The 25,162-nt window shown below is 37.5% G+C and overlaps 1 protein-coding gene and 1 long non-coding RNA gene across 4 annotated transcripts in view; one reads left to right on the forward strand and one right to left on the reverse strand.

Moving 5' to 3' along the window:
* On the forward strand, positions 1-16,418 carry LOC138437715 (uncharacterized). 2 transcript variants are annotated; one of them, XR_011256125.1, is made up of 4 exons: positions 239-318; positions 3,349-3,423; positions 5,077-5,982; positions 16,188-16,418. It is a non-coding gene; the product is annotated as an uncharacterized lncRNA (long non-coding RNA). The 2 variants fall into 2 exon arrangements; XR_011256126.1 differs by lacking the exon at positions 16,188-16,418 and having other exon boundaries at positions 1-373.
* The window catches only part of FGFR1OP2 (FGFR1 oncogene partner 2), a 22,907-nt gene continuing 3,762 nt past the window's right edge, over positions 6,018-25,162 (reverse strand). Inside the window, exons 2-7 of one of the 2 annotated variants that reach the window (XM_069585520.1) lie at positions 18,838-18,974; positions 16,169-16,286; positions 14,954-15,096; positions 12,548-12,661; positions 10,503-10,616; positions 6,018-8,151 (exon numbers count right to left, since the gene is read on the reverse strand). In XM_069585520.1, the coding sequence (XP_069441621.1) occupies positions 8,014-8,151; positions 10,503-10,616; positions 12,548-12,661; positions 14,954-15,096; positions 16,169-16,286; positions 18,838-18,972 (762 nt within the window). In that variant the 5' untranslated portion in view covers positions 18,973-18,974 and the 3' untranslated portion in view covers positions 6,018-8,013. The remainder of the gene's footprint in view (positions 8,152-10,502; positions 10,617-12,547; positions 12,662-14,953; positions 15,097-16,168; positions 16,287-18,837; positions 18,975-25,162) is intronic. The other variant, XM_069585521.1, reaches the window with a different exon arrangement.

Below are 25,162 nucleotides of genomic sequence, written 5' to 3' on the forward strand. Positions count from 1 at the left end.
ATGGTGATTGCAGCCATGAAATTAAAAGATGCTTACTCCTTGGATTCTGCTGCTGCTGCTGGTGCTAAGTCGCTTCAGTCGTGTCAGACTCTGTGCGACCCCATAGACAGCAGCCCACCAGGCTCCCCCGTCCCTGGGATTCTCCAGGCAAGAACACTGGAGTGGGTTGCCATTTCCTTCTCTCCTTGGATTCTAGGGGAAGTTAATATTTGAGAAATTCATTCATTTTCTCTCATATCAGCTTTTGGTTTGACAGGACTGAGCACTTCATCCCTGAGTGGTACCAAAATCCGAGATAAAAATCCTCTGGCATTGAAGGTAACCAAGGACGACTAGCCCCGTTCATCACCTATTTATTACAAATCAAAGCAAGGTACTGAGGTTCAGGGTTACATACAAACATGATAAGGACAAGCGCTTAGGGAATGCTAATTCTAATGAGCTTTCTTCTTTGTTTCAGTTCAGTTCAGTCGTTTAGTCATGTCTAATCCTTTGCAATTCCATGGAATGCAGCACACCACGTTTCCTTGTCTATCACCAACTCCTGGAGCTTGCTTAACCTCATGTCCATTGAGTCCGTGACGCTACCTAACCATCTCTTTCTCTGTCGTCCCCTTCTCCTCCCACCTTGGATCTTTCCCAGCATCAGGGTCTTTTCCAATGAGTCAGCTCTTCACATCAGGTGGCCAAAGTATTGGAGCTTCAGCTTCAGCATCAGTCCTTCCAATGAATATTCAGGATTGATTTCCTTTAGGATGGACTAGTTGGGTCTCCTTGCTGTCCAAGGGACTCTCAAGAATCTTCTCCAACACCACAGTTCAAAAGCATCAATTCTTTGGCACTTAGCTTTATTTATGGTCCAACTCTCCCATACATGACTACTGGAAAAACCATAGCCTTGACTAGACGGACCTTTGCTGACAAAGTAACGTTTCTGCTTTTTAATATGCTGTCTAGGTTGGTCATAACTTTTCTTCCAAGGAGCAAAAAGCTTCCAAGGAGCTTCTAACATCATGGCTGCAGTCACCATCTGCAGTGATTTTGGAGCCCAAGAAAATAAAAGTCAGCCACTGTTTCCATTGTTTCCCTCTCTATTTGCCATGAAGTGATGGGATCAGAAGTCATGATCTTAGTTTTCTGAATGTTGAGCTTTAAGCCTATTTTTTCATTCTTCTCTTTCACTTTTATCAAGAGGCTCTTTAGTTCTTCTTTGCTTTCTCCCATAAGGGTGGTGCCATCTGCATATCTGAGGTTATTTTTATTTCTCCTGGCAATCTTGGTTCCAGCATGTGCTTCATCCAGCACGGCATTTTGCATGATGTACTCTGCATATAAGTTAAATAAGCAGGGTGAAAATATACAGCCTTGATGTACTCCTTTCCTGATTTGGAAATCTGCATACAGATTTCTCAGGAGGCAGGTAAGGCGGTCTGGTATTCCTATCTATTGAAGAATTGTCCAGTTTCTTGTGATCCACAAAGGCTCTGGCATTGTCAATAAAGCAGAAGTAGATGTTTTTCTGGCACTCTTTTGCTTTTTCAATGATCCAGCAGATGTTGGCAATTTGATCTCTGGTTGCTCTGCCATTTCTAAATCCACAGTTCACATACTGCTGAAGCCTCTTGGAGAATTTTGAGCATTACCTTGCTAGCATGTGCTGCCACTGCTGCTAAGTCGCTTTAGTCATGTCCGGCCCTGTGCGACAACTCCATAGACAGCAGCCCACTAGGCTTCTCTGTCCCTGGGATTCTCCAGGCAAGAATATTGGAGTGGGTTGCCATTTCCTTTTCCAATGCATGAGTGAAAGGTTAAAGTGAAGTTGTTCAGTCGTGTCCCACTCTTTGCGACCCCACGGACTGCAGCCTACCAGGCTCCTCCATCCATGGGATTTTCCATGGAAGAGTACTGGAGTGGGTTGCCATTTCCTTCTCCTACTAGCAAGTGAGATGAATGCAATTGTGCAGTAGTTTGATCATTCTTTGGCATTGCCCTTCTTTGGAATTGGAAAGCAAAATTGACTTTTTCCAGTCCTATGGCCACTGCTGTTTTCCAAATTTGCTGACATATTGAGTGCAGCACTTTCACAGCATCATCTTTCAGGATTTGAAATAGCTCAACTGGAATTCCATCACCTCCACTAGCTTTGTTTGTAGTGATGCTTCCTAAGGCCCATTTGACATTACATTCTAGGATGTCTGGGTCTAGGTGAATGATCACACCATCGTGGTTATCTGGGTCATGAGGATATTTTTTTGTATAGTTCTTCTGTGTATTCTTGCCACCTCTTATCTTCTGCTTCCGTTAGTTCCATATCATTTTTGTCCTTTATTGTGCTCATCTTTGCCTGAAATGTTCCCTTGGTATCTCTAATTTTCTTGAGGAAATCTCTAGTCTTTCCCATTCTATTGTTTTCCTCTATTTCTTTGCATTGATCACTAAGGATTTCTTTGTTAGAAAACTCAAATGTAGCCTACTGATACTCAAGAAGTAGGCCCTGTGTTTCAAGATCAGTGCATTTTTATTTTAGGCACAATCCTATCCATTGATATTGACTTCAATATAGTGAATTTTCTGAAGGCTTTTGGTTACTCTACAGTGGCCTTACTCTTTCCCTTTTACTCATGTGGAAAAAGACTTACAAGGGATATCATTAACTGAAAAGAAAAACCAAGGCGAAAAATCAAGGCAACTTACTAGACATGGGTTTTAGGATGAGGTTGACTACTCTAAATTTTATATTTTCCATATGTTGGATTTTTTACCATGTACAGTTCTTTTCCCTTTATGTGAAAAATAAATAACAAAAGTGAACATAATCTAACAAACCTCTGGGAATTTATACACCAGACATTACAGTACAAAAGCCTATATATATATATGTTTATTTTTTTATATAAATGTTTAATGCAGCATTTGTTTTAACAAAAACTGCAAACAATCTGAATAAACACCAATAAGGGAAATAGTTGAAAAAATTATAATGCATTTACCCAATGATGGTTACAAAATACTGGTTTGTAGGTTAAAGAATTTAGTTGGCTAGAGTATGTTAACAATAGAATAATTTGTTAGAATATTGATGTTATTTGCTTCTGGACATTTCTCCCATGCATTTGATTTTTCAGTCAGTTTAGTTCAGTTGCTCAGTTGTGTCTGCCTCTTTGCAACCCCATGGACTTAGTTATTTTATGTGCAATTTAGTATTAAGCTTCTTATGCAAATTTAGGCACATATTTTTTTCTTCCTGTTGTTAGAATCAAGCCACAGTATGTAATAAACCTCATTGAATAGGTATCAATAATTTAATTATTAAAAAACTAAATTTAACTCTTTTCCTGTTGTATTTAGGTTGAATGCAGTTTAACTCAATCATTATCATAATGTGGCTTTAGCCAGTGGAAGCAGTGGTGATGCTGAGAAATGGTAAGCTTCTGATACACAGTTGACCCTTGAATAACAGGTTTGAATGGATTTTTTTTTTCAATAGTAAATACTACAGCAATACATCATCCATGGTTGGTTGATCCACAGATTCAGACCCTCACAATACGGAGGAACACTGGATATAGAGGGCTGACTCTTATACTCAGATGTTCAACTGTGTAGAATCAGCACTACTAAACCCCATTGTGGTTCAAGGGTCAATCGTATTTAGAAGGGAGATTCGACAGGATTTGTTGATGAACTTGGTGCAAGATTTAAGACGTGGAGTCAAAGATGCCACCAAGGATTTGGGCTCTACGAGTTGGAAAGATGGAGCTGTCATCAACTGAGATGGGGGAAAAATACGGAGAGATCTGAGAGTCAGCAGGGGAATTCAGCTTTGGACATCTTAAGTTTGATATTTCTCTTAGTCACAGTTGGAGGAGTCTAGAATTAATGAGGTCTAATGAGAGCTGTAAATTTGGCAGTCATCTAGCATATAGGTGGTACTTAAAGTCACAAGACTGGATGAGATCAGCAAGGAAGTGAGTTAGATTCAGAACAGGAATAAGAACCGAGCCCTGTGGTTCTCTAATTTTAAGAAATCACAAAGAAAAAAACAAAGGAGAATGAGCTGCAGCCAGTGAGTTAAAAAGGAAACGTCCCCTCAAACACCAATTAGAAATTCTTCTTCATCAACAGTTCACTAAAAATTGTACGCTTGTTTTACTCTGAAAGTCAAAAAAGGTAGTAGTCACCACAAATTAAGGATCTGTGATCTTCCATTCATTATAGTCAGTTTAGGAACACAACATTTTGGAAGATATCTTGATGTTAAAGAATATCAATTTGAGCAGAAAACATTTTATCTGTGAGCCTGTACATAAGTAGTTTTTCAGAATTGTATCCCTTTTATAAAATAACATGGTGGATAGATGATAAATAATAGATGATATATTCATTTCCTAAGTCTGCAGTGACAACTTACTACAGGCTGGTACAGGCTGCGTGGGAAGCTTAACAGAAATGCATTCTCTCAGAGTTCTGAAAATCAAGGCCAGAAGCCTGGAATCAAGCAGGGCTGATCCCTTTTGGAGGGCCTGAGGGAGATGAGGTCATTCCATGCCTCTTTCCAAGCCTCTGGCAGCACCTCATAAAACTTAAGTTTCCTTGATGTGCATAACCCTCTGCCTCTGTCTTCATGTGACTTTCTCCTTGTGAGTTTCAAATCTCTTCTTTTCCTATAAGGACACTAGTCATTGGATCTAGGATCCATACAATATCCAGGATCTTATCCTGAGATCCTTAAACCTGTAAAGACTGTATCTGCAAATATGCTCACATCCATAGGTAGAGCAGTTAGTACCCGGACATATCACTGGAAGACACTTTTAAACCCACTACAGATGATCCAAAGGTCTGCAGAATCAGCAACAAGTTGCTGGCCAGTTCCTAAGGAATACAGGTAGAAGCTGTTGCCAAGTACTAATTTTGTGGGAATACCAGACCACCTGATCTGCCTCTTGAGAAATCTGTATTCAGGTCAGGAAGCAGCAGTTAGAACTGGACATGGAATAACAGACTAGTTCCAAATAGGAAAAGGAGTATGTCAAGGCTGTATATTGTCACCCTGCTTATTTAACTTATATGCAGAGTACATCATGAGAAACGCTGGACTGGAAGAAACACAAGCTGGAATCAAGATTGCTGGGAGAAATATCAATAACCTCAGATATGCAGATGACACCACCCTTATGGCAGAAAGTGAAGAGGAACTAAAAAGCCTCTTGATGAAAGTGAAAGTGGAGAGTGAAGAAGCTGGCTTAAAGCTCAACATTCAGAAAACGAAGATCATGGCATCTGGTCTCATCACTTCATGGGAAATAGATGGGGAAACAGTGGAAAGAGTGTCAGACTTTATTTTGGGGGGCTCCAAAATCACAGCAGATGGTGACTGCAGCCATGAAATTAAAAGACGCTTACTCCTTGGAAGAAAAGTTATGACCAACCTAGATAGTATATTTAAAAGCAGAGACATTACTTTGCTGACTAAGGTCCATCTAGTCAAGGCTATGGTTGTTCCTGTGGTCATGTATGGATGTGAGAGTTGGACTGTGAAGAAGGCTGAGCGCCAAAGAACTGATACTTCTGAACTGTGGTGTTGGAGAAGACTCTTGAAAGTCCCTTGGACTGCAAGGAGATCCAACCAGTCCATTCTGAAGGAGATCAGCCCTGGGATTTCTTTGGAAGGAATGATGCTAAAGCTGAAACTCCAGTACTTTGGCCACCTCATGCGAAGACCTGACTCATTGGGAAAGACTGATGCTGGGAAGAATTGGGGGCAGGAGGAGAAGGGGACGGCAGAGGATGAGATGGCTGGATGGCATCACTGACTCGATGGACGTGAGTCTGAGTGAACTCTGGGAGCTGGTGATGGACAGGGAGGACTGGCGTGCTGCGATTCATGGGGTCGCAAAGAATTGGACTCAACTGAGCGACTGAACTGAACTGAAGGATAAACAAACAGCCTTAAAAAAATACCTACAAGTAAGAATAAATGTAAGTATTGTTTCCAAATTAACTTGGAGACCATACCAATTTTAATTATTCATCTTTATTGATAAAATAGGTTCCTAGCAGTACATAGTCTCAGACATAAATTTACGGGTTTTACTTAAAAAAAAAAAAAGTATGGGATAGAACACTTGCTATATAATAAAGTACATGTTTTTAAACACCAAGTTCTTAAAATAATATCCAAGTAAGAAGACCAAGAATAAATTAATTCAACCTATTTGTTTATAAAAATAATTATTTGTCAAGTAATTTTTATAATAGAGCTGCCCCAACAAATTGCCTCAGACTTAATTTCAATTGTGTAGCTAATTTTAATTCTGACTTGGGATAAAAACTCTATGAATGTGCCATCAAATTAAAGGATACTTTCCCCAAAACCAATAGAAAAGTTTAAAAATAAAATTTATTACTTGTTTACAAAATACCAATCAAGGCCTCTGAATGAGAAAATAAATCTGTTTAATGTTGGGCCCATTTTCTATTCAATCAGTCCCCTCAACTATTCCAAACTTAAGATAAAAAAATTCTGAAGTGAAAAGCAGTTTTTAATTTTACCATATATGAAATTATACATAAAAGTTACCATGTGATTATTAATTTAACAAATTATATACTCCAAAGTAGAATGTTCTATCATGCATATTTTAATATATATTCAATATAAATGAGTACAGTATATTTAATAGTATTTGACATTCCTACTTTTTCTTCTATAATCACCACAAAATATGAAAAATTTAAGATTTTGATTGATGTCAGCACATTTCTATTTCTAGTGGCTTTTAAAAACTTATATATTAGACATACATTTTGTAAAAAATAAAATAAATACTGAAAAATCCAGATTTCCTCTCCTCCCCTGGCACTCCCCAACCCTTTGACTGAAAGATTACAAGAAATACCTTTTGCTTACGTTTATGAAAACCAGATGGAGCTTTAGACCTAGCAAAAAAAATTTTTAATTTTAATTTACTGTTTCTGTATCTCTTAAGAGTAATTACTTTAAAAAAACGGTTCTGAGGCAGAGCAATTCCCAGTTTACTGTGAAATTACCACACCTAGCTGGCTGTATCAAACATTCCAACTGTTAGCTAAATGAGCTGCATAATATCCTTAAAGACCAACCAGAGAAGAGAAAAATCTCATTACTGATTTGGAGCCAAAACTTATTCAAAGAAGTAGTTTAACCTACTAAATATGTCTCTTATAAGCTCTTCTTTCTTAGAAAGTAGTATTCCTTCTCTTTCATTCCTGAAATGATATCTCATGTACTTACGCAAGTCACGGACAATTGTCAGCTCATTATTATGATAAATGAGCTCAAATTAAATTACCTGTTTTATTTATGGTGCATATAAAACATTCCTAACAGCCTTTTAAACTGAACTTTGACAAAAATTTAAATTAATGAGAAGGTAGATAGGCAATCATTAAAGCTGAAGTCTCATGGTACATAAGCTATTTGTTAACTTTCACCAAATAGGAAGAAAATAATTTAGTATGACGATTTTTCCACTCACAATACTGTGGCAAAATCTGTATATTAAAATTGGGATTTTTTTAAAGGAATTCCAAGACATTTGTTGGGAATATTCATGTGTATCTAAATGTCAACCGAAAGCCAACAGCACCGCTGAAAGCTCTTGTTACGTTCAGTAGTTGCTGTGAAAATCTTTAATTTTGCCAATTACATTTAATTGGCAGAATCACAAAATTCTTATAATTCAAATTTTGTAATTATAAAAATTACAAAAATCTTGTTCGCCAATTAACAAAGGTTTAATTTCTGCTTTTCAATTATGTTTTGGAATAAAGTCTATGACCATTAACTATGTATTTTTTCACTGCTATCTTTTAAATGTCCTTGCCAGTGCACGGTACATATTATAGAAAAAACAAAACATAACAAAGGGTAACTTGAGATGGATTTTGCTGTTAATTCATTCACTTAACAAGCCAGTCCCAGTGAGTGTGTTGGAACCTTGTAAGAAGTTCACAGATTTAAAAAGCTCTTCAGCTCTTCCTCAGACTGAGGTCACTACTGGTTACTAAGGCTGACAAAGATGTACTTTCTGACACATCCTCTTTCCTAAGGTTCAAAAATGATTCTCGAGTTATTTGAAGAATTTCTCTCAAGCCTTTATTTTCTTGCTATAAGAAAGCAAACAAAAAGAAGCAGTCAGCACAGTGGCTATAATATTAAAAATGTATCTTAAGAAAAACCAAACATATGAAGATATGATAAATAAAAGCAAGTACTGTAATTGGCAGAAATGTATTAAATCAGTGGGTCCCCAACCTTCTTGCCAACAAGGACCAGTCTCATGGAAGACAATTTTTCCATAGGCTGGAGGCGGTGGGTGGGAGGGAAGGAGTTGGTTTCAGGATGATTCAAGTGCATTACATTTATTGGGCCCTTTATTTCTATTATTATTACATCAGCTCCACCTCAGTTAATCAGGCAGTGGATCTTGGAGGTCAGGGAACCCTGTATTAAATGATATATGCCTTTACCAACTTGAATCCAGAGAACACGTGTTCAGTGTCTTCCACCACTGTGAAGGCTTTTTATTTATGTAGCTTCAATTACAGAACTTCAGAAACTGCCTTATTTTATAATACAGTATATATAGCTGAAGAGGAGCTCTCCTGGTGGCTCAGTGGTAAAGAATCTGCCTGCAATGCAGGAAACGTGGGTTTTGAACCCTGGGTCGGGAAGATCCTCTGGAGTGGTAAATGGCAACCCACTCCAGTATTCTTGCCTGGGGAATTCCATGGATAAATGAGCCTGGTAGGCTACAGTCCATGGGGTCTCAAAAGTGTCAGACACAACCGAGTGACTAAACAACAACACAGATGAAGAAAATAACATCTAGATTTTTATTTGTATAAACTCAGAAAGTCTGTGAATAATACCCTGGGGCTAACACCTCTTAGTACTTTACTACTTTTATTATTTTCCATGATAGCATGGAATGCAGGGCAAGCCTGATTTGCTTTACTTGTGAGGATTTAACAGCAGCAGGCTGGCTGAATATATTGTGCTGTTTAAGAAGGAAAATAAGCGACCAAATTGAGCACTAGTAAACGACTTTGCCCTTGTCTTCTAGATGAGTTACTGTAAGTCCATGGGGTTGCAAAGAGTTGGACATGACTGAGCGACTGAACTACTGTAAGAAATTTTAGACATTTAAGAGTAACTATCATAATTTATTTTCTACAGCCTTGTCTTTGGTCTTACTTTCTAAGTTTCAATGGTAGAAAGCAGGCATCAGCAAACTATGGCCGTAATTGAGGCCTATTATTGTAAACTAAACTGTACTGGAACACAGTTGAGTCCAATCTTATATTGTGTGCGTATGGCTGGTTTTTCGTTTCAGTGGCAGAGCTGAGTACCTACAACAGAGACTGCCTGGTCTTCAAAACTGAAAAGATTTATTATCTGGCCTTTTACTGAGCAAGTTTACTTGCCTTAGTTACAAAGAATGAGAGAACTTTGTACAGTTAGAAAAATCATTTTTGGTCCCCTATAACTAGTTTCTCCACCATGATTTCAAAATGAAGGTTTTAAAATTATAAAGGTCACCTCTTCTACCAATTTAAGCTATTCAACAATGACTTGTGCTTTTGCTACCACAAAATAAAGGACAGATGCGATAAAAGCTTTTATGTGAAGTGTTAGTTGCTCAGTTGTGTCTGATTCTTTGCAACCCCATGGACTGTAGCCCTCCAGGCTCTCTGTCCATGGGATTTTCCAGGCAAGAATACTGGAGTGGGTTGTCATTCCCTTTTCCAGTGGATCTTCCGACCCAGGGATTGAATCCAGGTCTCCTGCATTGCAGGTGGATTTTTTACCATCTGAGCCATCAGATGGTAAGAAAGTTTTTATATCCCCTAGAAAAATACAAATGGCCAAAGAATATTATTTGTGGATTAAAAAAAACTCCCCCCTGCATCATTGTGATCTCTGATAAAATAGAGATAGTTTAACAAATTACTGCTACTGCTAAGTTACTTCAGTCGTGTCCAACTCTGTGTGACCCCACAGACGGCAGCCTACCAGGCTCCCCCGCCCCTGGGATTCTCCAGGCAATAACACTGGAGTGGGTTGCCATTTCCTTCTCCAATGCATGAAAGTGAAAAGTGAAAGTGAAGTCGCTCAGTCGTGTCCGACCCTCAGCGACCCCATGGACTGCAGCCTTCCAGGCTCCTCCGCCCATGGGATTTTCCAGGCAAGAGTGCTGTTCACCTGATAACAGAAGCAACACAGGATCAAAAAAAAGTCAATTTTCTCAATGACTGGTGTAAGTCTGCTACTAATCTTAGACTCCTACATTACTATATAAATGGTTTTGCATCATTCACCCAAATAACCAGTACCCAGATTAGGAAAAAGAACATTACTAGCATCCCAGAAAGTAAATATTTAAAAATGAGAGATATTTTCTGGCATAAATCTTTGTACAAATAGTTTTCACCGACATGTGCAATTTAAAACTTACTTCAAGTTGAAATATTCGTTCCTGTTCCTTGCAACCCTGTTGCTCATCAATTTCAATGGCTTTCCTCATTACTGCTGCCATTTCAGTTATCTGGTCAACATGTGCTTGTAATTCCTAGAAAAAAAGGAGATGGAAGCTGTAAATCAATGAAACATTTTTTAAAAAGCCTCTTTTATGAAATCTACATTACTACTTGATATGAATGTTAATACCTTTACATAAATGTAATATATCAAACAGATATTTACAAGACTGTTGACTGAAGATAAATGTCCTTGTGAAGTCAGATTTCTGTTAGGACTAGGATTAAGGATAAGCAGCACAAGATATCTAAACCCACAAACAGGAAGAATACTCATTTCACATTCCTCTCACCATAAATGATAAGCAACATTTTCTTTTTCGTACCTACATGCCCCATGACCAAACTAATGGGAAAGATGTATATGCAGTATCTATTCCTTCCTGAAGTCTTCATGATTTATAAATATATCCTATGCTGCTCACTGGCAACTGAGGGTTACTTTGTTACACTAAGGCCAAAACTTAAATATAGAAGTTGATAGTTTCCCACATAAACGTTCAGTCTCTTAAATAGTTGTATATACTCTATTTGGAAAAAGGATTTGAACAAGACCCCTCAAAACCTACAACACTAGTAAACTGTGGAAGGACTATAAATATTCAAACAGACAACAAATAGGAATATCTTTAGCAAACCACAAGTTTAATATCTTAAGTAACAAAAATACAGATACTTATATTAACATAATCTATACAAACCTAGTACACAGAAAGAAGCCAAAATAAATTACACTGTTCAGTACAGTGCTATTTAAATTGAAATTACTGGAAGTCAAATACATTTTAAGATATTAACAATTCAGCCCCTCAGTTGCACTGCTGACATTTAATAGCCACATGTGGCTGGTGGCTTCCAATTTGAATAGCACAGATAAAGAACATTTCCATCACTGCAGAAAGTTCTATTAGACAGCTCTGGATCAGACTATGATGGTAAGAATGATATCAAGACAAACAACTGTCATGTCCTATAACAATTAAAAAAAAAATTACAATCCCTCCTACTATAAAGGGAGCCTAACGTTTAAAAGCAAGTCAAGTACAGGTAACTGCAGCAGCAAGTCAGATAAGGATAATGAGTCAAAATTTTGAATACCAACAGCTTTCTCAGTTTGTGATTTGATGTCTTATGGCAACTACAAGGAAACGAATAATCATTTGCCTCTACAATGGAAGAAAACAAGAAACTACATTTTTCAGTACAGTCTGTTCTAACAAAACCATCATAAGAAAAAAAACAACTCAATACAAACAGGATATTTTTACAGGCCTGGTTCCTGGATGATCCACTTATTACAATAAGATCTTTAGGGAAATATAGAATCTCTTAAAAGGCACAATAGGGCAAGATCTGTGCTTTCAAAATGTTTTAAAAGCAAGAAGTGCTAGCAACAAAATCTTTGCACTCTCGTGAAATAGCATTCGAGGAAAAAAAAAAGACAAAACACAACAGACACAATGGAGAGGTTGCTACTATACTTAACTGTAACACCTAAAAAAGGTAATTTTATTTTATTGTGAATGCAAATTAAAGGACTATAAACTATGGAAAATCTGAATTAAAACAGTTCATTTAATTGTTTGACTGAACAAAATTTTTACAAAGTCAGATTAAAATTACTGTCAAGAAAATGTCTTTGATGTCCAGAAAAAGGACAACCATTTGAAGCGTCCTAAAATTTTGCAGCTACAGTTAACTAGAACAACAAAATGAAAGGCTGGCCTAAAGAACCTTTAAAGCCTACAATTACCTAACAGGCTAAGTATAATGCAATATACAGCAAATTCATGACATAAAGTTTCTACACTGAGTATTTTTGCAAGGCTATCAAAAGCATAGTGTTTTTTAAAAGCAATTTCATTTATTTGCTGATTTAATTTGGGAGAATTCAATGTAAAAGAACTTTTTAAATGCCCCCCCCCATCCACACCCCCAAAGTTGACTGTTTTATTTAGTGTACATTCTGATTTGCTTCCAAGTGCCTCCTCTCCAGTCCATGTTGAGGTGCTTCAAGGATGTGTCGAGATGCACCAAGGAAGAATCCTTCGGAGCTGTTACGATGCACCATGTCAATCTGTAGTACAGAGTCATTATAATGTTAATACGGACAATATCCGTAATTTCAAAACTGAATGAGTGTTAGTTCATGCGAGTTAGCCAACTGTTGGAAATGTTTGTTTTTTTAAGATTTCCAAAAAGGTAGTAGTTCAAAAATAATGTAAAAATGAGTGTTTGAATGAAAATGAGTTCTCCTCAAACTTTTTATTGGCTTTTAAATGTGTGCTCAAAAACTTCTAGGTGAGGGCAGAATTCTGTTACAGTAGTCTCAACAGAGCCTCTTACTCTAAAATGCTGTTAAGTGTAACTCTGTGTTTTACCCAGAAATGTGTTATAAAATTATTTTTGCGTTTAGGTGTATCAGAGCACTAGTTCTTAAACATATTCTGGAAGCTCATACTTCTCGTGCAAGTTTCTCTGCTCACCCATTTCTGCTTGTTAAGCCCCCAAATTAATTCGAGGCTAGATTTAGATGGATTTGCTAGCTTTCCTTGCCACTTTCCCAGATTCTCCTCTTGAGAACTAAACTTGCTTCCTCTAGTACTCCAGTAATAATCCAGGTCTCTATTTAGGATTCATCACATCCTACCTTATGTTAGATAATCATGTTTGTATCTGTATCTCCCAATGCATTGAAAGGTCCTATGGTAGAATAATAAAACTTAGTCATTCATCTCATTATGATAACTAAGCCAGTGCAAGTGTTAATAAATATTTGTTTGAATCAAAGCATCTCCTTTTTGGGAAAAATCAAAATCACAAACATTAATATGTATTAGTTAGAATTAATAACAAGTAACCAAACTGTTATTTCATGGAAGGCAAGAATCAGCACTTAGAAGAAGAATTTCATCTGCATAATGAAAAAGAATGGCTTACAGCTATCTTAAGATATGTTTAACTTGCTAATTAATAAAACAGCTGTAATGAATGGTAAAATCTAATGTGTTTTAGAAAACATTTGCTTCTGACATAGCTGCTACCACAAGGGACTAGTTACCTTCAGTATCTTATTCTTAAGCACTTGCTTGCCAGAGTATTCACTGTAGATCTTAAAAAATTTGTTAGGTTGTTAAACACAAGGGCCTTTTGGAATGTCTCAAGAACATACTTATTTTACCAATAATTTTAAGTCAGTTCATATTTGTACCTTAAAAAAACCTCTTAAATTACATATTCAAAATAAAATGTTTTTATAATGATATTAACAATAGATACATTTTATACTCAAAAGATTGCCACTTGACTATCCAAGGTTCCTTTTGGTTAGGAGATAAATAGCATAATTAGATAATATTAAAACCACATTTGTTAACTTATTATTATACTGTTTGACACAAGAGCTATTACTAATAGCTTCCTTAATATGGAAAGTTGAATTTACATGTTAAAGCAATTTACTAGATATTTATTTTTAGTAGAATTAATAATAAAAAATACCTAAAAGCACCAAGATGGAATAAATATTTTAAAGAATCTAAAAAGTGTTTTAATAATTAAGAAAGATAAAAATACATTATAACAGTCAATACTTCTTAAATAACACTCATTATAACTAATAAAAAATAGCTCATCATTATCCAATAGAGATAATGGCCTTGTAATCACAATCTATTCTAAAAATCAGTTTAAAATAAAATGTAAATGGTAAAGGACTATGCTATCTTTTCACAGCAGCTGCTAGCAAACACAGGGATCACAACTAGTAAGATGAACAGCAGAAACAACGTTGATTTCTAGCCAGTTCAGCTCTGTCTCTAAAAATGTTGTTGAGTGGTATGCGATGGAGGATGGGATGGGTGGGAAGGCAATATATATAGTATATTGTTTCTTTTCCTCCCCCCACCCCTTCGTGCTTCCATTAATAATCAGGAGTATCTATAGTCTGGATGAATTAGCCTCATTCAGAAGACAGTCTTAAAAACAAATCTAACTTTAGCTGTTTTGGGGTTTTTAAAAAGATTTTGGGGCATTTAATTTTCACTTTTGCAACATATACCAATATACAAGTTAGAAGAAATATTTCTTTGAAGCAGGTAACATTATAATTTTGAATAATTTGAATTGAATAGACTTACCTTTATTTCCCAAATAATGTTTACTTTTTAATACATATTTTAAGCTACTAGGGAAGAATGGAAGTTTAAAGACTAAATCAAACACATAACATAAAAAAAATAAGGAAAAGAAGAAAATGTCAAAAAGAGAAATATTCAATATCATGTAAGACACCTGTGATTTTTTAAAAATCTGAACACAAGTTAATTGATTGTTCTTTTTTCAAATTATATTTACAGAATGGGATTACCTTAGTGTGTTGCTCTTTTAACTTCATTATTATTCCTGGATCATCTTTTTTGCTAGCCATTAGCAATCTAAACATTTGCTCTCGATACTTGCTCATTATAAGTTCCAAGGCAGATTGATGTTCTTCCAGGGATGTACGTAATTCTATCAAGAGTAACAGTATATTTTATTTAAACTTGAGTTTAAAATGCACAATGTATTCTCTTCCACATCATATTTTTTAAAAAGCAACTTATAAAGGGGGTATTTCATAAAGAAAATATGAGGTACAAAAATCTAGCCATATGGAAATAAAGGACACCAAATGGAGTCCTTTATTAGTTTTCAAAATAACCATTTTAAGCTCATTTTTTTGAGAATCATTTTAACAACTACTGAACAACAACTGAGGGTCAGATCATGCTCTATATTAGGAATACCAAAAGGCCATAAAGTTCAGAGTTTAGTGGAGAAAACAAAACATAAATAATTATAACACAGTGTGGTAAGTGCAGAGTGGAACTCTACCCTAAAACATATAAACATATAAAAAGTCTGTGAGGAAAAATTGGTGGAGGCTTCACAGAAGTATAGTAGTTAGATGAATGTACATTCCTTCAGTTGAAAAATAAAGGACAGGGCAGTCTAAGCAGGGAGGCATGAAAGTGGATGGTATGTTCGGGAACCTGTTCAGGGTGGCAAGAGCAAAGGTCTCATGGAGAACGGAGGGATGGGAAGAATACGAAAAAGAAGGCTTAGAGTCAACTTTGAAGGCCTCTGGATAAGGAAACAGTACAGTGATGGTTCTTAAGCAAAAGAACAACATGACCAGATATGTTTTTGTAAAATCAGTCTGATGACTGTGCTGAAGATGGACTGGAGCGGAAAGAGACTGAAATCAAGGAGACCAATGAGAATACTTCAGGCCGGAGACTATAAACACCTAAGCAAGGGACTGCAGAGAATGAAACTGAGTTATTTCACATGTAATAATTTAAGTGGTACAAATGGATATTGAAGGTGAGAGCCTAAGATGATTCCAAGTAAGGTAGACAAGCATTCATATGTAGGATAGGATAAAGAGAAATATATGTAATTGAAGCATAATGGACTAGCGAAAGTAACTTTAACTGGCTATTTTCCCATTTAAAAAATATTAACTGATCCAAATTCAATAGTGCAATTGGAGATTAAAGCTCACTTTTGAGATGCTATAATCAGTGATAATATAGCTTGCCTTTGTTCTCTTGTTGCAGTTCTCTGATCTGTCTGTTTTCTTGCTGGATTCCCATAACTAATGTGGACCGTGGCCGATGTCTTGCAACTTCATTAAGTTCTTGAATTTCTTCTTGATACTAATGAAAAGATTTTTTTCAAGACATAAGAGAATATATTTGAAAATACGTATCTTATACATGTGTATATATGTGTGTATATTTCATATTTCACAGCTCAACAATAAAAAGAAAAAGAACCCGATTAAAAAATGGGCAAATGACTAAGTTCTGAAGATGCAATGGACATCATGGTGTGTAAAGTTAACAATACTATATTATATATTTGGAATTTGACAAGAGAATACATCTTAAATATTCTCACCACATACAGTAATTACATAATTATGTGAGGTGACAGAAGTATTAACTAACCTCATGATTAGTAGGTAATGATTCCACAATATATACAAGTGTATTGTATATCTTAAACTTACACAATGTTGTACATCAAGTATATCTCAATAAAGCTGAAAAAAATAGGCAAAGGATTTGAAGAGACATTTCTCTAAAGATGATACACAAATGGTCAATAAACACATGAAAGATACTTAACATCATTAGTCATTAAGGAAACACAGCTCAATGTAACAAGGGGATAGCACATGACAGCCACTAGGATGACCTTCAAGTATTAAAACAAGTAATAATAATGAGTTTAACAGAGGATGTGCAGAAATTGCTATCACCTATATATTGTTGATGGGAATGTAAAATGACATAGCTGTTTTGGAAAACAGACAGGCAGATCCCCAAAAAGTTAAACACAGAGGTATAAGACCCTTCTATTCTACAGCTAGGTATATACCCAAGAAAACTGAAAACAGATGTCCACATAGAAATGTATATACAAGTATTCACAGCAGTATTATACATAACTGCCCCAGAAGAAAAACAATCCAAATGTTCATCAACCAATGAATAGAAAAACACAAGGTGCTATATCCTTACAATGAATATTATTAACATTTAGCAATAAAAAGGAATGAAGTACTGATACATAATAGAACATAGATGAAACTGAAAACTTAAAAAACCAGTCACAGTCAGTCACATATGGTACTATTCCATTCATATGATACGTTTAAAACAGGCAAACCTATAGACTGACAGATTCATGGTTGCCAGGAACCAGGGAAAGGGAGACTGAGGGAGCAGCTTTATGGGTAATGAAGTGTTCTAAAATTAACAGTGATTATGGTTGCAGAGCATGTGAATATACTAAAATTCAATCAACTGCACCCTTCAAAAGGGTGAACTGTAGGGGACTTCCTTGGTGGCCCAGTGGTTAAAACTCCATGCTTCCAGCAGATGTGGGTTCGTTTTGTGGTTGGGGAACTAAGATCCAGCATGCCATGTGGTGCAGCCAAAAAAATTTTTAAATAGGGTAAATTTTATGGTATGGTTCTTAACTCTGGTTGTCAACCCCCCCGCCTTTTTTACAACTCAGTACAAGACATGTATGTTCACTGGAATGCATGAGTCAAGCTAGACAGGGAGGTATGTAACGTGTTCAGGGCAGCAGAACTGCAAAACAAAATATGGGGCTGGCCAAAAAGTTTAGGCTTTCCCATAAGATGTCATGGAAAAGTCCACATGAACTTTTCGGCTAATCCAGTAGGTAAACTTGCTTCACTTTTTCAGCAACTTTGTTAAAATCAGTACCCCCAGGTTGCTGTCTCCTTTTACAAAAGAGATGTGCTTCATGAGACTAAGCTATAAATATAATTTTCCTACAGTGATTTCCATCATAGTTTCAGAGATGCTATAGTTCTCTTAAAGTTAAAATCTTAACTTAAAGTTAAAATCAGAAGAGGGCTTAAAATAGTAGTTCAACTTCACAGCCCACTGGAAAGCTCTTATACACAATGGTAAGGATAAGAAGAAGTGAAGCCCTGTTCATTCCTTAAGGTAGCAAGTATAAACAAATAGGGCTTCTCAGGTGGCTCAGTGGTGAAGAATCCACCTGCCAATGCAGGAAATGCAAGTTCAATTCCTGGGTTGGGAAGATCCCCTGGAGTAGGAAATGGCAACCCACTCCAGTATTCTTGCCTAGAAAATCCCACAGACAGAAGAGCCTGGTGGGTTGTAGTCCATGGTGTCGCAAAGAGTTGGACACAACTGAGCACACACACACACACACAAATGCAGTAACTGCAAAAGGCGAAAAGAAGATATTGCTTTGCATCACCTTCAAAAACTACTTTATTATTAAACAGCACCACCAAAATATTCTCATAAAAATATTTCTACATTATAAAAATAGGAGACAGAACAAAGAATGTGTCACTATTAGTAAAAGATATTATCTTGCCTTTGTCAAATGTATTTAGACCTAAAAAAATTAATGTACTTTCCAAACTCAAATCTGCATCACTGTAGGAAATTAAGTGATCAAATCTATGGTTTTAGAAGATATATATATATACATACATACATGTCAGTTGACCTTGACAAAATTATATTTCAATCTAAAGTAAACTAAAACATACAAGTCAACTACTTTTAAACTTCAGAAAACATTAAAAATAAAATACTAGTTAAGCAGAAGTTTGTAATAAAAGCAACACATAAATGTCAGTGACGGTCTTTTAAAAATAGAATCAACAGGGGGAAAAAAAAAAAATCAAACCTGCTTCATAGCCTCTACTCGCTTGTTGAGAGCCGTGGTTTGCTCAATCAAAGATTCTGCTGCATCATCGTGGTCTCTCAACCTTTCAACAAGGGCTTTAGCATCAGCAAGTGCCTTCTCAATGGTGCAACTCATTTCTAAAGGAATACACAGGGTTAAAAATGAAAAACAGATTCAAAAGAAAGCTGGCATATCAATCTTATTCTAGTTCCACTTTAACACACATTATGCTTAAGCTATATTTGTTACTGAATCGTTCACTGTCTCAGGATGAAAACCATCTAAGAACACATGTGGTTTTGATCCTATTAAGATGGAACAAACTTGAAAGTGATTTTATAATATTCAAGAAATTATACACAACATATATAAATATATATAATTATATACTACATATATACATATATGTGTTTATATATACACATTATATATATATGTATGTGTGTATATATATATGTATGTATGTATGTATGTATGTATGTATGTATGTATGTATATATATATACACACATAGGGCTTCCCTGGTGGCTCAGAGGTTAAAGCGTCTGCCTCCAGTGCGGGAGACCTGGGTTCGATCCCTGGGTTGGGAAGATCCCCTGGAGAAAGAAATGGCAACCCACTCCAGTATTCTTGCCTGGAGAATCCCATGGACTGAGGAGCCTGGTGGGCTGCAGTCCCCGGAGTCACAAAGAGTCGGACACGACTGAGTGACTTTACTTACTTTACATATATATATATATATATATATATATGTTTGAGAACAAAATCAGAATGTATTTAAAACACCCTGAATATACAGTGGGGACAAAAGTGTACATTCACTAAATACATTTTATGTTATATAGACTCCTCTATTCATAGGATTCTTCAGGCAAGAATAGTGGAGTGGGCTGCCATTCCCTTCTGCAGGGGACCTTCTCAACCTAGGGATCAAACCCATGTCTCCTGCGGCTCCCACACTGTAGGTGGATTCTTTAGCGCACTGAAGAACTGATGCTTTTGAACTGTGGTGTTAGAGAAGACTCTTGACTTGGACTGCAAGGTGATCAAATCAGTCAATCCTGAATATTCACTGGAAGGACTGATGCTGAAGTTGAAAACTCCAATACTTTGGCCACCTGATGGGAAGAAGTGACTCACTGGAAAAGACCCTGATGCTGGGAAACATTGAAGGCAGGAGAAGGGGACAACAGAGGATGAGATGGTTGGATGGCATCACCGACTCGATGGACGTGAGTTTGAGCAAGCTCCGGGAGTTGGTGATGGACAGAAAAGCCTGGCAGCTGCAGTCCACGGGGTTGCAAAGAGTCGGACAAGACTGAGCAACTGAACTGAATGTTATATAGAAATTGCACTCTTCGTGAGGGCAATCCCTATCTTGCCATTTGTGAAAAAAGGTCATTTTATTATTTTGTATTCTGCAGTCAGTGACTGTCAGGTCTCCGACCATATGACCCCTCCTAGCCTCTGCTTGGTCAGGTGACCTCAGACACCATCCACAAACGTACACTACTAACCAGCCAAAGCGGCCTCTACGTGTCATGCTACACTAAAGGATCAACCTCCTTCTGGAGGAACTTCAGCTTCTCATAGGAAAATTCTCAGTAATTCTAACTCTCGCACTTTCCTTAGTAAATGGCAAAGGAAGTGTTAACTTAGAGCAACACTGGCCGTTACGGGAAGCTTCTGATACGTTAAAGTCAGTGACTCAAATGCATAAAAGAGGCTGAAAGGCCAGGAGACAAAACATAACACAGCCAACAGTTAGCTTCTTCAACTGATACGCCGAGACCTCAAAACAAAATTTTTATTTTAAAATCTCTCAAAAACTTTAACATTCTGACACTGATCACTCTTGAATTTTTCTCTTTCTACTGTTTTGCCTTATTTTCTGTTAATATACGAGCCACCCTTTACGATTTTCTCAAAAAATAAAATTACTTTGTAATGTTTCTATGTCATAAGCCAAATCTATAGCAATTAAATTAAAACTCATGTGTAGAACAAAGTTAAGGGCTATAATTAAGGATTTTCACCAAGTTTAGGAAGACAGAATATAGGTCTTTTTAAGATACTACTACATGGGACTCGTTAGGTTAATTGTTAGCCCCTCAGATACAGAAAAATGCAGCAAGAGATTTAAATAACCCAACTGTGTAACATTTTAAAAGAAAGAAAATACAACACATCCCACCATTTTAGCAGGCTTTCATTAAGATTATACCTAGCAAAGATTAAAAATTGCAAATTAAATAAAGATGAAAAAAATTCAAACAGTATTCTTGGTTGTACCCAACAGCTGAAGCAGAGAGTATATTGTCCTGTTTTTATAAACAGGTTCAAAGCTGAATAAAAAGATTTAATCAAAATAAAATAAAACTGCCAATTTATAAAATGTTCCCTATATGACCAGACATTTCCAGAGATCTTTAAGAATTAAGCTGGAAATTAATACAACTTCTGTCTCTCTAGATAAAACAACCAAAAGATTTGTCTTCAAAGATTTAGGAGATTTAGATAAGGGCACTTCAAAATACAACAGCAAAAGGGGCCACTAAAGGAACCAATTCTTACTGTAGGTTAAAACACGAAAGGACAGTCATTAAAATCTATCTAAGATGTCCTCCAACAAGGCCTTGCCCTTCTGGAATTACCTAAAATTAGAGCTAGGCAACAGTACAGCTTTCTCCAGTATTCTTGCCTAGAGAATCCCAGGGATGGGGCAGCCTGGTGGGCTGCCGTCTATGGGGTCACACAGAGTCGGACACGACTGAAGTGACTTGGCAGCAGCAGCAGAGCTAGGCAACAGTACAGCTTTCTTATTTATATGGGGGTCACTGTATCTCTATGGAGAATTCACTATATCTCTATGGGGGGCTTCCCTGGTGGCTCAGAGGATAAAGTGTCTGCCTGCAATGTAGGAGACCCGGGTTCGATCCCTGGGTTGGGAAGATCCCCTGGAGAAGGAAATGGCAACCCACTCCAGTATTCTTGTCAGGAGAATCCCATGGACAGAGAAGCCTGACGGGCTACAGACCACAGGGTCGCAAACAGTCGGACACGACTGAGCAACTTCACTTTCACTTTACTTTCATCTCTCTCTGAGTGAGTGTTAGTTGCTCAGTTGTGTCTGACTCTTTGTGGCCCCAAAGACTGCAGCCCTCCAGGCTCCTCTGCCCATGGGATTCTCCAGGCAAGAATACTGGAGTGGTTAGCCACTTTCTGACCCAGGGACTGAACCTGGGTCTCCTACACTGCAGATTCTTTACCATCTGAGCCACCAGGGAAGCCCCTATATCTCCATATCTCCCATCAATTCCACTAACTATAGAACATCAGATTTTTTTAGAGTAAAATTACATTTAAAAACAGAAAAAAATGTCTTACAGTAAAAATAAATGGTTGCAACAGATGTTGAAAGAAAATAAAAAAGCAAAGTCTAGAGAAAGCTGTGAAAGATTTGAGATGTTTATCTTGATTTAACAGAACAACTCAGGTATGAGGACCTTGACAGTCCGAGGTCCCAACATGTAAACGACACTATTGGGACTAATATCAGAAGACACCTCCTTATGCTTTGCAATAACATGGCATCTACAAACAATAGCTAGGATGTGTTTCCAAATAAAATGCACTAACGTTCCCACACAGCATGAGGTGACAGGTGACCGATTACCTATACTGTGTGTAATTCAGTAACCTGCCCTCTCCCCAAAAGTTATGCTCTCAGAATTCTCTGGGCAAAGGAATCTGTAGATGAACTGAAACAGAGCCCTGAATCTAGATGCAATCTTTTCAGATAATGATAAATCTTTCTTTCTGAAATATGAAAAAGTTAAGCTGTGTCTGGGGTTACCAACCTGACAACAGGTTAGACAGGGAGATATAAGGGCTTCCCTGGTGGCTCAGACAGTAAAGAATCTTACCTATCCCCAACATTTTGCCTTTATCTTTAGTTCATTTGCTGTTTATTTGCATGTGTGGAAGATATCTAATTATATTTTCCTTTTCTCATGGAGACAACCAATTGTCCCATTTCCCATTTTTTGGACAGTACGTTTCTCCCCATCGGAATTTTAATGCCACACCAGTTGTATGTTTTCTCAATAAATGTATGGGTATGTTTCTGAGCTATTTCTGGATCTATTTATCTATCAGTAAGCTGCCTCAGCTGTTAGATTCCAACTGTTGGTAGCTTTCTGAACCGAAGGGATACAACCTTATACTGAATCTTGCTCATTGGGATAACTGTTATCCCCATTTTATCAATGAAGAAATAGACTCAGGACTTGAACAGAAAAGAGCTGACTGACAGCACCATGCAGCAAGGAAGGAGCCAAGCGAGTACCAGAAATAGAACTTCTGATCCCAGTCTAGGGGACGTTCATCAGCCAAGATGGCTCTCCAGGGCTCTGCCTGCTTCTACCTATATAAAAACTACCGTGAAAAAAAAAAAAAAACTACCGTGGTGTCCTGGGTGGAAAAACAAAGCAAATTCCTTGATGCTACTCCACCAATGAGTCTTCCAAAATATTACATAAACTGCACTGCAAACCAGCAGTAGAAAATAAGTGGAAGTGTAAACGAAGATGAAAAATAACAAATTTCTAATATCCTACCTCATAACCATAAGAAGCCTAGCACTTATTTTAACCAGTCATCAGAGTTAATCTGAAAGACTGTTAAAAACAAAAAAATGAGATGATGAAAATGATCATCAAATGGAGTCACTTATGCTAAGCCCCAACCCTTCATTCTTTCTGGAGTTATTTCTCCACTGACCTCCAGTAGCATATTGGGCACCTACTGACCTGGGGAGTATCTCTTTCAGTATCCTATCATTTTGCCTTTTCATACTGTTCATGGGGTTCTCAAGGCAAGAATACTGAAGTGGTTTGCCATTCCCTTCTCCAGTGGACCACAATCTGTCAAACCTCCCCACCATGACCGCTGGATCATGGAAAAAGCAAGAGTTCCAGAAAAACATCCATTTCTGCTTTACCGACTATGCCAAAGCCTTTGACTGTGTGGATCACAATAAACTGTGGAAAATTCTGAAAGAGATGGGAATACCAGACCACCTGACCTGCCTCTTGAGAAATCTGTATGCAGGCCAGGAAGCAACAGTTAGAACTGGACATGGAACAACAGACTGGTTGCAAATAGGAAAAGGAGTACGTCAAGGCTGTATATTGTCACCCTGCTTATTTAACTTATATGCAGAGTACATCCTGAGAAACGCTGGACTGGAAGAAACACAAGCTGGAATCAAGATTGCTGGGAGAAATATCAATAACCTCAGATATGCAGATGACACCACCCTTATGGCAGAAAGTGAAGAGGAACTAAAAAGCCTCTTGATGAGAGTAAAAGAGGAGAGTGAAAAAGTTGGCGTAAAGCTCAACATTCAGAAAACGAAGATCATGGCATCTGGTCCTATCACTCCATGGGAAATAGATGGAGAAACAGAGGAAAGAGTGTCAGACTTTATTTTTGGGGGCTCCAAAATCACTGCAGATGGTGACTGCAGCCATGAAATTAAAAGACGCTTACTCCTTGGAAGAAAAGTTATGAGCAACCTAGATAACATATTCAAAAGCAGAGACATTACTTTGCCGACTAAGGTCCATCTAGTCAAGGCTATGGTTTTTCCAGTGGTCATGTATGGATGTGAGAGTTGGACTGTGAAGAAGGCTGGGCGCCAAATTGATGCTTTTGAACTGTGGTGTTGGAGAAGACTCTTGAGAGTCCCTCGGACTGGAAGGAGATCCAACCAGTCCATTCTGAAGGAGATCAGCCCTGGGATTTCTTTGGAAGGAATGATGCTAAAGCTGAAACTCCAGTACTTTGGCCACCTCATGCAAAGAGTTGACTCATTGGAAAAGACTTAAATGCTGGGAGGGATTGGGGGCAGGAGGAGAAGGGGACGACTGAGGATGAGATGGCTGGGTGGCATCACTGACTCGATGGATGCGAGTCTGAGTGAACTCCGGGAGTTGGTGATGGACAGGGAGGCCTGGCGTGCTGCGATTCATGGGGTCGCAAAGAGTCGGACACAGCTGGGCGACTGAACTGAACTGAACTGATGCTAGGCCCCACATCACCAAACCAAGACTTAACTTATAGTTTTGGCCTCTTCCAGAAATGGAACCTTAAATCACTCAATCAGGAATCATTATGAGGTCATTTGCCAGACAGATCCCTGCCATCCCCTAAAGGAAGTGAGCTTGTCACATCCAACCTGCTTTTTGCTAGTATAACTTCCTTGTTCCTTTTCCTATAAAAGTGTCTCATTTTGTACAGCTCCTTAGAACTCCTTTCTGCT

This window comes from Ovis canadensis, chromosome 3, assembly GCF_042477335.2.
Source record: "Ovis canadensis isolate MfBH-ARS-UI-01 breed Bighorn chromosome 3, ARS-UI_OviCan_v2, whole genome shotgun sequence".
In the NCBI taxonomy this organism is placed as follows: domain Eukaryota; kingdom Metazoa; phylum Chordata; class Mammalia; order Artiodactyla; family Bovidae; genus Ovis; species Ovis canadensis.